The sequence below is a fragment of the Pleurodeles waltl genome, chromosome 7 (genome assembly GCF_031143425.1).
Source record: "Pleurodeles waltl isolate 20211129_DDA chromosome 7, aPleWal1.hap1.20221129, whole genome shotgun sequence".
Classification (NCBI taxonomy): domain Eukaryota; kingdom Metazoa; phylum Chordata; class Amphibia; order Caudata; family Salamandridae; genus Pleurodeles; species Pleurodeles waltl.
Window position 1 is genome coordinate 1,028,056,466 of NC_090446.1, and position 15,733 is coordinate 1,028,072,198.

Consider the following 15,733-nt stretch of genomic DNA (forward strand, 5'->3'; position numbering starts at 1 on the left):
ACAGAGAATTGACTGCCAGACCTGAGCTTATTTATTTTAAACCACAGATGCATGGCAAATTAAGTTACAAGGAACTTTGATAGTCAATTACATTCAACAGAACACACCAAAACCCTTTACAAAGAAATTAGTGTACGGGTAACAGGCACACCTAAAAGAGAAAATGTGACAGATACAGAAATACAAACACTGCCCTTGTGCAATATAAAGTACAGAGTAGGTTAGCAATGCCCAAGGGTAAACGTGGAAAATGCGTATGGTCTCTGAATTTAAGTGACTGTGCCTTTCCGATAATATTTATGGCCATGTCTGCATGTTTTGATTCCCAACCTCTTTGAAAGGGAAGGCAGCAGACTGCGAGAGTTACAACTGTCTGCATAAAAGGGATTATTCAGCATTTGGTGTGCAATCCGTTGAAATAAAGGGGCATATTTTATTGTGTACATAAATGTCACGTTTAGCAGATAAAGCAGTATCAGAACACACCATGCCCTTGTTTTCATTTTTTTTCTTCAAGAAGCGGTGTCAAATCAACAATCTTTTCGGAAAAGAATCGTCTGTATTGACTTTACTCTGAAGCAAAAATATGTTACACATAAAAAGCAAAACACGTGGCTTTAAGAATTTAACTTTTTTTTTATTGCTCAACCTGCCTTTAGGACAATCTAGAACAAAAGGAAATATGTATGTGTGTACATCTCTCACGCAGAGATACAGAACCCATCTATAGCACATACAGTAAATCAAATTTATATAGTTTGATAACAATACAAAAATGGTCCTCTGGTTGGCTATCACTCTAGGGATATATACTGAATACGTTCGCTAAAGGTGGCCTAGCAAAAAGTACTTTGAAAGCCCTAAATATGTTCGCTAAGGCAAACTATGCCAATTGTGATTTCAATTTTTTTTAAATTGCACACAATAAGGTAAAGCTGTAACTGATCAATATTCGGTCTCTCTTAATTCAAAATCTTGTAGAAGAGCTACAAAATAGAGTATACAACACATTTAAAAGTACATTTAATGAAAATTGACGTGGGGTCCTTATAGAAAGTAAATACATGTGCCTCCAAAGAGCTATATCGCAGAATTACATAGGTGCTTTGACAAGGATCAAATCAGGCTTCAGCTTTTCTAAATACTGCAGGATAGAGCGCGTGTTATGTTAAGAAATACATTTTGAATTGAAAAAAAAAATCATTACTTACAGGCATGCTTACCTTTCTTGAAGCATGGTATTAACCACCCATGCCACTAACCAAAATGATTTATTCACAAATGGTTACATTATACATTGGTGGAGAACATACACTTATGTACATTGCCACCGCCTCCCGCCCCGAAAAAAATATATATGCAGAAATCAAAAAATGTATATCACCTGTGACCATCAATAAACAGGTTACTTTGAAAATATATAATTGTGAGATAAATCTTGGTAACTTTCAAACAGAAACGTGAAAAAAAATTGTCAACTGCATCTTTTAACAGCATATTTTGTTTGGGGCGACAAAAAAGCTTTTGTTGGTGATAAACCAGTTTTAAATGCATAAACATGTCCAGCAAACCATATTCCTTACTACACTGCATGAGATAGGGATTTGAAGTTGGAAAAACTGTTTGCTGCACTTAAGGAGGAAATTACAAGGGATATAATTTACATTAACACACTCGTCAAACTTTTATCCAGAACATTACTACACTTGTCTTGGGTATTTCAGGACAGGCACCACTCCATTTATGGGAGAGGAGACGAAGAGCACCATGGGTGATTGAGATCAGAAGGAGGCCCACTCCAACCTGGATGCCTCATGAAGGCAAAAACAATCTGGCCTCTGGCTACTCAGTAGACCCTGAATATAGCCAACTTTTCTGATGGAATGACATGGGCACCGCCCACTAAAGAGATTCAAGAAATGCCCATTTTAAAGGGCATTACACGGTTTAGGTGCTCCGACCATTCTATGACAGCCCTATTAGTATCATGAACATCATAATTATCTGTGGTAGCTGCATTTTTCTCTGCAGTTATTTTGGTTATAGGAACCATTTAGCTTCATGAATTATGTAATAAAAAAGCTCCACCAGTAAATTAAGGGAAAGCAAGCATGAAAAGATATGACGGTTCACGAAACAAAGTATTTTTTGCTAATGATTGAGAAAATAAAACCATCCGTAATGACACAGAAGAATCCTGCCAGGCGTACATCGGTTTCATTGGTGAATACATTATGAACATAAAGACAGTGAAATACTGAAATATATTTACAGGTACTGGAACAAGCATTAAATTCAAATACATGAAATGCGAAGAAAAGGTGGGGCAACAGGAATCTCAATTTATGCACTCATCGTTTCAGTGAAATATAAAATGCATGATTATGGGCAGCTAAGGACGAAAACAAACTGCAGGCTGACATGAAAGACTTGTTTCATATTAGGCTTTGCTGTCGTAAATGTCATCTGTCTCAACGCCCTCTTCATCACAATAAAGGCCTGTCTTTAAGCATTTGTGGCGAAACTCTCAAATTTCAGCACCACAATCTGATAACAATACAACCGATAAAGGACTTTCCCAGCAAACCCTACTTACTCGAACATTACTGCACCAAAAAAATAAAAATTACTAGGACGATTGGGCAACCAACTACATTATGGCGGCACACATTTTTGAAATGGCACCTTTCATTCCCTCGACCACCTGCAGGATAACGTTAATGAAAAGAACGCATCCTTTTTTTAAAAAAAAAAAAAAAAAAAACGTCAGGGCACGTCATTCCCCACTAGCTGATGCACTACCTGTTACTGGGCCTATACAATTTCATACTCAAAAACAGTAAACGCCTGTATCATTATTTTTTTTAAGAAATACAGCAGATTGTGACCACAGCCTAAAATAGGTTTACAATAATTTGCATCATTAAAAAAATATTCTCCACTGTCACATCCTTAATCTAGGGCTTCCGCTGGCGATAGGGCGATGCCCCACACCAAAAACAGCACAGCACGCACTGCCAACGCTGGACACTATACTCCGCACAAAGAGAAGCAATGACAGCTAAAGTCTCCATAGAACTCCTTCTATACATGAAAGAGACGGCAGGGCCAGTAATGATCGAAAATTTAAAAAGAAACGCGGTGGGAGCTTTTTTCTTTGTTTTGCTTTAAACAGACAGAAGCTGTAATACCGGTGGGCTGTCGGGCGCTGCAAATGGAAACAAAAGCAGTCTGCGTTTGTGAAGCATGTGTTGGTTTTTGCTGGTTCGATTCGGGAGCACGAGTACGGTTCAAACGGAGAGGGACACAAAGCTGTTGTACTGCTGGATGTTCCGCTTGAGAATATCGGAGCAAGGTCCTAGGACACGTTCAAACCGGGGTCGATCAAGTTTCACGCACTTCAGAGGACCACGTGCAACCACGGTGGCCGCGCGGGGGCGGTTCATCAGAAGGGCTATTTCACCTGAAATAGAAAACATTTATCGTTCATCAAAACTTCTAATAAAATATGCTAGACAGCTGCCAACATATTTCCGTATGTTAGTGCGTTTTTTCATCACCTTACGAGACTACTTACATTACTTAACACTGCTTAGTACCGCCACCGAGTTGTAAATCATGAATGGATAAACGGTTTAAATGCAAAACGGAATACTTTCAACACGAACCGCCAGTCCTCTGCAGGCACTCACCTTACCGGTAACGACAAGGTGCTGCTCTTGCATTCACTGTTGGCACACACCGACTCAGAAGGCCTTTCGAGGGAGGCGCATCCGGCACTCGCTGACAGTATGAACCAAGAGGATCCTATCTACCAGAATGCACTGGGAGGCCTGGAGATGGCGGAAAGGCGGTGTGCTCCCTAACCGTATTGTTTCATCTCCTAAGGACGCACAAGGATCTACGACAATTGACATGGACTTTACATGGCAGGTAGAACTGTATCCATATTACAAACGTTTCAGAACAGGTTTGAGACGTCATGTCTGTGCCCACAGCATTCCAAAGTCTGTAGTAAACCCCTGGACCCATGTCTCGGTGGTAGCAAGGTCAGGGTCTTGAAAACGCAGCTAAAGGTCAGTTTGTAAAACTGTTGAAGCCTAAACCTCCCTTTTTCTGAGACCAAGATAAACATTAATGTTTCCCTCTTATATCCAACTCTCATGAGGTATGCTCTGTTCACTGTGGTTAGCCGTCATGAATCTGGAATAATTGAAAACATGGTCAAATGCCATGCAGTTCTGAAGAACCAGTTACTTACCTTTGGTAACAGTACATTTGGTAGAGACATATTCTAGTTGCAAATTCCTTGCCTTAGAACTTCCTCCCAGGCATCAGACTGGATCCGGAGATTGTTCTTCAAGCAGTACCCCTGCGCGGCATCAGTTTTGTGGTCACCGTGATGATGTTGCGGATGTATATAGGCACCACCCCAGCGCTCTGACGTGAGTTTCTTTTCGCAACTTCACGCCAGTAGCGCAGAGCCATGAAGAACACCAGTGGCGTAGCGTGGGTTGTCAGCACCCGGGGCAAGGCAAGTAATTTGCGCCCCCTAACCCGTGGATTTTAGCACTCGCGAGTGCGAGCGAGCGCGTCCCCCCCCCTGCACCCTCCACGCTACGCCACTGAAGAACACAGAATGGTGCACCAAAACTACGGACTTCAAGGGAAGTTGTTCCTGTCCCTAGAAATCAGTTCAGAGTGGGGAGGATGGGTGGGTCAGTAAAGAAGCTGCAACTAGAATATGTCTACCACAAATATCGTTACCAAAGGCAAGTAACTTGTTCATCCGATAGAGACTTCTAGTTGCAGATTCCTTACCTTAGAATAGGTACCCAAGCAATACCATCCCCGGTGATAGGCTGCGAACTAAGATCACGCCAAAAAGTCCTGCGGGACCGAATTACCCAAGTAGCCGTCTCTGCGGACCGGACTATGCAGGCACTAATGTTCAGTGAACGTGTGCAGGGATGCCCACGTCGCTGCCTGGCAGATATCCAGGACTGGAACTCCGAGTGCCAACGCTGTGGTAGCAGCAGTTATTCTCGTAGAATGAGCATGCAAGCCATAGGAGGTTGCTTTTTTGCCAAAGCGTAGCACATTTTGATGCAGCAGATTACCCATCCCAAGATGGTCCTCTTCTGCACTGCCCTTCCTTTCTTCGCACCCACATAACCCACAAAGAGTTGATTGTCCACTCTGAAATCTTTGGTGCAATTTAGGTAGAACAACAACATTCTTTTTGGATCAAGGTGGTGAAGTCTTTTCTCCTCATGAGAAGGATGTGGGGGTGCGTAAAAAGTAGGCAAGGTGATTGGACTACATGAAAAGGTGTCACCACTTTCGGAAGGAAGGAAGCCGTGGTACAAAGCACCACCTTGTCAGGATGGACAGCCAGAGATGGTGGCTTCGACAAGAGAGCCTGAAGCTCGCTCACTCTGAGCAGAGGTGATGGCCATCAAGAAGCAATTTTAAGAGTCAAGAGCTGCAGGGGACAGTTGTGGAGTGGCTTGAAAGGAGTACACATGAGATATGTGAGGACCAAGTTCAAATCCCACCAGGGCATTATGAACGGGATAGGAGGGAACATCTGGGTGAGTCCTTTAAGAAACCTCCCAACATTGGGAGATTTGAACAGAGATGGTTTGTCTGGCAGCCTTAAAAAGGCAGAGATGGCAGACAAAAACCCATGAGGGTGCCCAGGGCAGAGCCATGCTGGGCAAGAGAAAGAATGAAGAGGAGAACCTCAGAGAGAAGTGTAGAAAGGGAATCAACAGACTTGCTGGTACACCATGCCACAAATTTGTGGCAACAACAGGTGTATACTATTTTGGTGGAGGGACGCCTGGCTGCAAGGTAACACCACAGACTTCGAACAGAAGGTCGAAAGCTGTCAACTGTCGCTGCTCAATCTGGACAGGTTCAGGTGAAGGACCATCCCCTGCTGCTACCACAGAAGTTCATACTGAAGGGGCAGTCTGATCAGAAGATCGATGGCCATGCGCCAAAGCTCAGGATACCAGACTGTGTCCAGTTGGGAGCCACTAGGATTACTTGGGCCCATCATGCCTTATCTTCTTCAGAACATTGGGCAGAAGTGGTATTGGCGGGAAGGCGTAAAGGAGGCCGAAGCTCCACTCTTGACAAAAAGCGTCACCGAGCAAGTGCTGCCTTGCAAACTCCAACGTGCAGAACAGCTGACATTGCGCATTCTCTGAGGAGGCGACACGATCTTACCAAGGCTCTCCCCACTGCTGAAAGACCTTGCGCCACCTCCGGATGGAGACGCCATTCGTGATCAATTATGCATTGACTGCTGAGTTAATCTGCTCTGGCGTTCAGAGAGCCCGCCAGATGATGACATGCCCTGGCATTGCAGCCATGTCCAGAGGCAAAGAGCATCTTGACAAAGGGTCCATGACTCTACTCTGCCCTGCTTCTTGCAGTACCACATGACAGTGGTGTTATCTGTGAACACCTGCACCACTTTCCCTTTGAGAAAGGGAAGGAATGCTTTCAATGCAAGTCGGATCGCCCGGAGCGCCAAAAGGTTAATGTGGAGCCCGGACTCTGCTGGGGACCAGAGGCCTCGGACATCTGCCTATCCCATGTGGCTGCCCCATCCTAGAGTGACACATCCATCACTACTGTGTGATCTGGATGGGGAAGGGAGAGATCTGCAGTTGACCTCATCTGGATTCAATAGCCACCACTGCAGATCTAGTGCAGTCCCCTCCAAGATCTGGACCTTGTCTGAGAGATTCCCCTGAAGCTGCTCCCACTAGAACTTCAGGCCCCACTGCAGAGCCCGCATATATGCCATATGGCATGCCGGACCAGCAGGATGCAGAAGGCCATGAGGCCCAGCAGCCTCAGAGTTATTCTCAATGAAATCCAGGATAGAGGCTGAAACATCGGGATCCCAGCCCGAACATCCTGGACTCGCTTTTAGAGAGGATAAACCTGAATCTGCACTATGTCTAGAACAGCTCCAATGAAAGTGTCTGAGAGGGAGTCAGGTGTGACTTCGGCATGTTAATAGTGAACCCCAGCAAATGTAGGAGGTTCGCCATAGTCTAGAGGTGGGAGACAACAGCCTTAGGCGAGTTCGCCTTCAACAACCAGTCGTCGAGATAAGGGGAAGACTGAAACCCCTAACCTGCGTAGATGAGCTCCAACCACTACCATCACTTTCGTAAGCAACTGAGGGGCACTCGTAAGGCCGAAGAGGAACCTGGTGAACTGAAAGTGCTCGTGACCAATCAAGAATCGCAAGTAATGTCTGTGGACCAGAAGGACAGGAAATGTGGAAATAGGCATCCTGCAATCCAACTCTACCATCCAAGGTGCAGGGCAGACAGGACCTGAGCTAGAGTTAGCATTTTGAACTTCTTCTTGAGGAAGAGATGGAGGGACCGGAGATCTAGGATAGGGCGAAGGCCCTTGTCCTTTTTGGGCACCAGAAAGTAATGGTAATAACCACCACGACCTACTTCTGGCACAGGGACCTGGTCTATGGCACCCTTGGCCAAGAGAGCATCGACGTCCTCGTTGGAGAAGCGCCAAATGATCCTCCCACAGATGATTGTATGATGGTGGCATAGTCGGAGGGGAAGTTTCGAAGGGGAGGGAATAGCCCCCTTCAGACAATCTACAACACCCACCTGTTAGTGGTGATGGGTTCCCAGTGAGGCATGTGATGGCTAATGTTGCCGCCAACTGGTCCAGGATGTTCCAACGGACTAGGAAGACTTGGAGGCAGGGGAGGGGTGGGGAATGTGACGGATGATGAAGAAACCTAGAACACAAGGCTTTCAGGCGTAGGATGTTGGGTCAGAAATTTTGGGTTGGTCGGCGCAGGTCGATGGAGACGGGCAACTTTCCTAATTGCAAGAGGCCTTGTGCTGGGTTTGGACCATGTACCCCGTAGGACGTCCGTAAGGGCTTCATTAAAGGGAAGGAAGGGCTCTGAACTGGAAGCCCCAGGCTGAAGCACCTTGGTCAGGAGGTTACTCCTGACCTCCACAGAAGGAAGCTAGAGGTCCAAAACCTCGGCAGCCCTTCTTACCACCATGAATTATGAAGCTCCCTCCTCCGTAGGCCCAGTAGGGGGAGAAAGCATTCCGGCACAGGAGAAGTATCTAGTTCACTAGTGTCGTCTAAATCTTGAACCCAGTCCATGTCATGGTCAAGGTGGTATTCTAAAGGATTCAGCAACCATTCCACACTATCCTCGTATCCATACCCATAGAAAGAAGGGTCATGATCCGCCCTGGGCCCAGGAGAGCCCATGAAAAACTGAACTGCCGTCGAGCAACGCTATTCCGGCTCCGGGTTGTCGGGCATAAGTATAGGATCGATGTTGACTGCAGACCCAACCGACGTCAGGAGTATAAACATCTGTCCTGATGCCGGGAAAGGTAGCGTTAGTACGACTGGCGTCTGGACGGATCCAAGAACAGATTCGGAGGTGCCCCGATGTGTAACAAGAGGGGGCCTTCACCAAATTTCCTGGGCTTGAAGGCGCCAAGGAGTGGTCGGTCTGCCCAAAGATGAGGCAAATGGCCTCATAGAACTCTTTCAGCTGGGCAGGGAAGGCACTGGGTGACGGAAAGTCGGTGAGGCGCAGAGCCGACCCAGACGCAGACTCCGAAGGCGGAGGTCCAGAGCATCAATGCTCTTCCTGTGTCATCTGAGCGACAGGGTGAAGTCGAAGAACGTTTGCCTTCTTCAACTTCTTTTTCTTGTGACCCAATCGTCCCAATGACTTGGACAAAGAGGAGTGGTGATGACTTAGCGAGCGGTCTTGTGACCTTCCTTTCGGACGGGACTGGGAGCAATGCGGAGTCTAATGCCGGGCCACCATGAGCTTCAGGAGCCGCTCCCTCAAAGCCTTTGGGTTTGTGGCCCGACACCCTGAGCATGACTTTGGGTCGTGGTCATGCCCCAGACACCAGAAGCAGATAAGATGCAGATCCATCACCAACATCATTCGGCGACAGGAGTCGCAGGGTTTAAAACTGGTCTTCCAGGACATCACTCAGCGCATCCAAAACTCAAAAAGTATTCGACAGAAGTGCTGCACTAGGGGTAGCTCTTCTCCAGATCTGCGCGTAGGCTGGTGCAGAAATAAAAGAACTGACGTCAGCGTGCCCGGGTGGTGCCTATATATGACTGCGATGTGATCATGGCCACCACGACGCCCAAAGTATCGGCCAACGACACCTGACGGCACACAGGGGTACTGCTTAAAGAAAAATCTCCGGCTGGGGGAAATTCTCAGGTAAGGAATCCGCAACTAGAAGTCTCTGTGAGCTATCTCAGTTAGGGCCAGCTGCACTCTAATCCTTAAGTAAAGAGCTTCAGTGTACCCAGTGGGTACCAACCAATCCAGTAGATTCTTTTGATCACACAAACCTAAAATAGTAAGTCATCACTGAGATTATATAGGGCTCTAAAAATTATGGTTCTCATCAGGTGGGAACCACTTTGATATGATATTCATTTCCGTTTATCATTTGGCACATCGAACATTGACAGTTATTTTCATTCAAACTGTACCAGTAGCCATGATCATCAACATGGACGCTTGAAGGCCTTGTATGCTAGCACAATACCCTTCTAACGTCTAATAAATGAAGTGATCATTCTGAGGACTGGGAAAAAAATAAAGTAACGCAATTGCTTTGGTCATGTAAAAATCTGAAAAAATTGAGGGAAGAAAGTGTGATAGGAAATACTATTCTATGTGTATGAAAAAACTGTTTATGGTTCTGGAACAGACGGACTGTTCAACTTTGGAGTGGATGTTCTAGCATTAACAAACAAAAATCTGTATTTCAGCAGAGGATCTGCAGTGTAGTCTTGTAAATAGGCTTAAATGAAGATGGTGCAATGTAGATTTGTGAATAGGCTCAAAGGGCCCATTAACTTTGATCAAACTAGGTTTAGTTCCCATAGAGTAAGAGGTTTTTCTCTTCAGAGGGAATACGTTCTTTATTCTCTCCATAAACTCGCTGATTACTGGGACTTTAAAAGTAAACTGTACTTTGGCATTTCCTGTAAGCCATAGCAGCCTCAAAAATTAACTTTTAAGCACACAAAACAATTTTGATTGGGTCAAGTTTATCTGTAATGGTGTAATGTCTTCTTTGCATGATACTTAGTCACATGTATTATAGCAACATAAGCAGAACCTCTTCTGTTTTGTGGTATAACTTGCCCTTATTGAAGTACATTTTGCCACTTAAGGTCTCCATATATGCTGTTAAGTTCAAATGTCTGTAAAGTTTGATTTGAGGGGCCATGCTGCCACATTTATTAATGTTAAGCTTGGATGTTTGCTATGCAGGCTGATTCTTCTACCAGACTTTGTCATACCCATCTATTGCACAGCCTGATGGGCATCAAGCTGGATACCACCTGAAACTTGGGCAGCCTGTTCCTATGACAATAGCCTATGCACAAGAGTAGGACAGTTTCACCAATACTGTTGGGATGAGTAGGATCATGGAAAGGAAAATGGAAATGCCCGACTGTAGGCAGTTGGCTCTGTATATACTATCTCAAAGTGAGAGATAGTGTGCAGAGTCAAAGGGTTCCCCTTAGAGGTAAGATAGTGGCAAAATTAGATAATTCTAATGCTATATGTTGTGGTAGTGTGGTCGAGCAGTAGGCTTATCAAAGGGTAGTGTTAAGCATTTGTTGTACACACACGGGCAATAAATGAGGAACACACACTCAATGACTTACTCCAGGCCAATAGGTTTTTATATTTAAAAAAAATATTTTCTTAGTTTATTTTTAGAACCACAAGTTAAAGATTTGAAGTAAATACATAAAATGCAAGGTACTCCACACAGGTAAGTTAGTAACTTTGAATTAGAGCAATAACATATACAGTCTTTGTTAAAATGGCAATAAGCTATTTTAAAAATGGACAGTGCAAAAATCAACAGTTCCTGGGGGAGGTAAGTAATAGTTAGATTGTGAGGTAAGTAAAACACTTACAAGTCTCAGTTCCTGGGCATAGGCAGCCCACCGTTGGGGGTTCAAGGCAACCCCAAAGTTACCACACCAGCAGCTCAGGGCCAGTCAGGTGCAGAGGTCAAAGAGGTGCCCAAAACACATAGGCGCCTATGGAGAACAGCAGTGCTCCGGTTCCAGTCTGCCAGCAGGTAAGTACCTGCATCCTTGGGGGGGTGGGGGGGGGGGGTGAACACAAATAGGCACACAAACCACACCCTCAGCAGCACAGAGGCAGCTGGGTGCAGTATGCAAAGCAGGTGTCGGGTTTTAGATTGGAAACAATGGAGGGACCCGGGGGTCACTCTAGCGGTACAGGCAGGCATGGGGGGGGGTGGGGGGGGTTGCTTCTTGAGACAGCCACCACCTGGGCTAGGCAGAGGGTCGCCTGGGGGGTCACTCTTGTGCTGAGGTTCGGTTACTTCAGGTCCAGTGGGTGCAGTGCTTGGTCCAGGTGTCAGGTCCCTTGTTACAGGCAGTCGCGGTCAGGGGGAGCCTCTGGATTCTCTATGCAGGTGTCGCTGTGGAGGTCCAGGGGGGTCGTCTCGGGCTACTCACAGGGTTGCAGTCGCCGGGGAGTCCTCCCTGTGGTGTTGGTTCTCTGGATCTCGAGCCGGGGCGTTGGGTGCAGAGTGTGAAGTCTCACGCTTCCGGCAGGAAGAGTGAGTCCTTTGGAAGTTGCTTCTTTGTTGCAAAGATGTAGCTGTTGTTGAGCAGAGCCGCTGCTCACAGGAGTTTCTTGGTACTGGGGGGGGGGTGTCAGGGCAGTCCTCTGAGGCTTCAGAGGTCGCTGGTCCCTGTTGGATGCCTCGCTGGTTGCAGGTTTTCGACTCTAGAGACAGGCCGGTAGGGCTGGGGCCAAAGCAGTCGTCGTCAGTTGTCTCTGCAGGCTTGTCGGTCAGCAGTCCTCCTTTGTAGTTCAGGTTGCAGGAATCTGATTTTCTGGGTTCTGGGGTGCCCCTAAATGCGAGATTTAGGGGTGTGTTTAGGTTTGGGAGGATAGTAGCCAATCGCTACTGTCCTGGAGGGTGGCTACACCCTCTTTGTGCCTCCTCCCTGTGGGGAGGGGGGCACATCCCTAATCCTATTGGGGGAATACTCCAAAACTAAGATGCAGGATTTCTAAAGGCAATGGTCACCTCAGCTCAGGGCACCTTAGGGGCTGTCCCAACTGGTGGGCGACTCCTACTTGTTTTCCTAATTATCTCCTCCAGCCTTGCCGCCAAAAGTGGGGGCAGTGGCCGGAGGGGCGGGCATCTCCACTAGCTGGGATGCCCTAGGGTGCTCTAACAAAGGGGGTGAGCCTTTGAGGCTCACCGCCAGGTGTTACAGTTCCAGCAGGGGGAGGTGTGAAGCACCTCCACCCAGGACAGGCTTTGTTCCTGGCCATGGAGTGACAAAGGCACTCTCCCCATGTGGCCAGCAACTCGTCTGGTTGTGGCAGGCTTGCAGAAACTGGTCAGCCCCACACTAGTAGTCAGGTTGGTATTGAGGGGGCATCTCTAAGATGTCCTCTGGGTGCATGTTACAATGAATTGCACACTGGCATCATTGTGCATTTATTGTGCTGAGAAGTTTGATACCAAACTTCCCAGATTTCAGTGTAGCCATTATGGAACTGTGGAGTTCGTGTTCGACAAACTTCCGGATCATATACTCTTATGGCTACCCTGCACTGACAATGTCCAAGGTTTTGCTTACACTGTAGTGCATAGCGCTCATGCACACATGCCCTCACCTGTGGTATAGTACACCCTGCCTTAGGGCTGTAAGGCCTGCTAGAGGGGTGACTTAACTATGCCACAGGTAGTGTAAGGATGGCATGGCACTCTGAGGGGAGTGCCATATCGACTCAGTCATTTTCTCCCCACCAGCACACACAAGCTGTGAGGCAGTGTGCATGTGCTGAGTGAGGGGTGGCATAAGACATGGTGCAGCCCTTAGAGATCTTACCTGGCATTAGGGCCTTTGGTACCAGCTACAAGGGACTTATCGGAGTACCAGGGCTGTGCCAATTGTGGAAGCAAAGGTACAGTTTAGGGAAAGAACACTGGTGCTGGGGCTGGGTTAGCAGGGTGCCAGCACACTTTAAATCAAAACTTAGCATCAGCAAAGGCAAAAAGTCAGGGGGTAACCAGGCCAAGGAGGCATTTCCTTACACTGATCAAACGTGCACTGGCCACTGAATTTGGTTGTGGCTCACTGGACAGAAAGTCCGACGTTTTGTTTTGCTTTGTTGCAATGAGATCTAAAGAATGAGTCTTGCTCTTCCAAGATGCTTTGCAAAACTTCATCATCCATGACCCACTTGTGGTTTTCCTTGTTGTAGTGACTGTGGTAGTCTGCCTTTTGGTTCAAAGTGCCCAGGATGTGTGCTGCTTTTAGTGAGAGATCTGTGGTAAAGGCCCACAGCCAGTTATGCTCTGCCTCCAGAGAAAGCGGTCTCAACCATGTGCCTCCCCATTTTTTAATTTTAGATTGTTCACGGTCGTGGCATTGTCTGGATCAGTACTATGTTCTTCATTGGCAGAGATGGAAGGAAATCCTTGACCACTATCTGTTCCAAATGTGAAACTAGCTCTCGTCCTACAGCCTAGAACGGACAGATGGTCCAGATGAGCTGCCAACTCATCACAGATGCACCTCTTACAATGACGTGATGGTGTTTCTTGGTGAAAAGAAATTCCTTTGCGGAAACTGTGTCTTGGGCATTATCATGTGACAGATGGTTTTGCTGAGAGTTAACTTCAGTTTGTCTTCTCAATTGTGCTGGCTTGAGATCATTGGTTTTCCAAACACTGCTGAAAGTGTCTCATATGCAGATTTGCATTGAGGACAATGTAAATGCAGGGAGTCACATAACTGACAAAGGAAGGTATCTGCTAAGCAGTTGAATTAATGTTGCGCAAAAGGGGATGACATTTGTTTGAATACATGTCTCTCCTACGAAGGATACACTTTTCCTTCTCTTGAGTCCTCTGGTGCCCCAGACAGGATAGATGCTGCACCGGCGTTGAGACTGACTTTTGAATGTTGATTTGGAGACCAAGTGTGTGAAGCCATATAAATGCGGTCTTGAATTCCTGCTCCACCTTTGACTAACTGAGTTTATAGGAGGTTTGGGGAAAGACATGGGGTATACGGCTTTCTCGAGAAGTGTCCTCCTACAAAATTGAAATGTTTTGCTATAGTGGACTTGGAGGTCTTCTGCTGTTACTGGTATCTCTGAACTTGCTGCTGATGGTGTTGTGGCTTGGCTAGACAGCCAAGGGTCAGAACTCTCCTGTGGGTAGTACTTCATTTCTCTGGACTTTTACTGCTGTCTATAGAACACTTTTCTATCTTACAGACCAATCACCTTCAAGACCTCTGCTTCATTTTTCATTTTAGGCATTTCCTCCTCTGTATACCGTCTGTATGAGATGGATCCAGAGAATGGAATGTTTATAATCTTTAGCTGAGCATCTGGCTTCAGGATAGTTAACCAGAACCACAAGGATCTTCTCGGAGACACCCCATGAAAGTATCCCATCGTAGGTAGCTCAGCTGAGTCTTCTGCTGCACTCATCACTTGCGCTGATACCAAGGAATCTTCATTCAGCATTTCTGGAAAATCTTATTTCAGATTTCCAGGCACTATAATGGAGTATAGGGATGGCAAATCCTGTTTCGTTTCAGATGTGAGAAAGTCTTGCTTCTGCTAGAGACCAGCATTTCTTGATTGCGCATGCTGTTGCTGCCTTTAATGTTACTAGAGTGAGTAAACCTAGACATCCAGAGGTTTTGGGAGTGTGTCTCAGCTGAAGTCTCTCCAATATCACTGAGCCCACCACATGCAGAATCTCCAATGAGATGTTCAATTTTAAAGGCCCTCTTGCCGCAACATCAGGTAATGTTGTGATGTTATCAACAGATGACACTCGAAGACTAACCAGTGTATGATGTCGGAGTGAACATAGTGAATTGTCAGTGCTTCTATTAGAAGGACATCTGGATTTCAAAGGAGATCTGTGCCTCCTGTGTCTTTGTATAATGCAAAGATGTTCCTTTTCCTAAGAGTGATACTGGTTGTGATGGAGACCTTGGTGGAGATCTAGGCACATTTTTATACCTCCTAATGCAGGACATGAAATGGGCCTAGAAACTATCTTTGAAAGATGAGGTAAATCAAAGGATAGAAAGGCATCTGCAATGGATACTCAAAATGGATAATCAGCCTCAGAAAATGAATGGTAAGTGGTGCCAGATCAGAAGAGAATGTAGGACGCAATGGCATCTCTAGAGATATGGCTGGACTTTGGAAGGGTATCTCTCAAGTCTACTTCAGAGTCTGTTAATGGCGATAATGAGACTGACAGTCGCAAAACATGGACAAAATCTGGGTGACATCGAAAGCTGTTGCAGTGATGTGTCTTGGGGAATGGAGTTGATTAAGAATGGCAGAGGTGTTGCCATCACATACTCACAACTTTGTCGGCAATGGGTGCGCTGCTATCCTCAAACACTTAAATGCCAGTCTTTGTTGACTTCATATGAGTGCATGTCACCATTGTCTTGGATTGTGTCGATACTTAAGACCGGGCATGACGTCTGTGATGGAATTGACACTGAGCCAGCCTTAGATGGACGAGAACATCTGGCTCAAATCCCTAAACCATGATGTTGTGGCCTTTGAGGGCGACCTGTATTGAGAGCAATCATGCCGGTG

The 15,733-nt window shown here is 46.2% G+C and overlaps 1 protein-coding gene across 1 annotated transcript in view; it reads right to left on the reverse strand.

Moving 5' to 3' along the window:
• Positions 1-616: 616 nt before the first annotated feature.
• The window catches only part of PRKAR1A (protein kinase cAMP-dependent type I regulatory subunit alpha), a 252,595-nt gene continuing 237,478 nt past the window's right edge, over positions 617-15,733 (reverse strand). Inside the window, exon 11 of the mRNA XM_069199844.1 lies at positions 617-3,463. Within this exon, the coding sequence (XP_069055945.1) occupies positions 3,291-3,463 (173 nt within the window). The 3' untranslated portion in view covers positions 617-3,290. The remainder of the gene's footprint in view (positions 3,464-15,733) is intronic.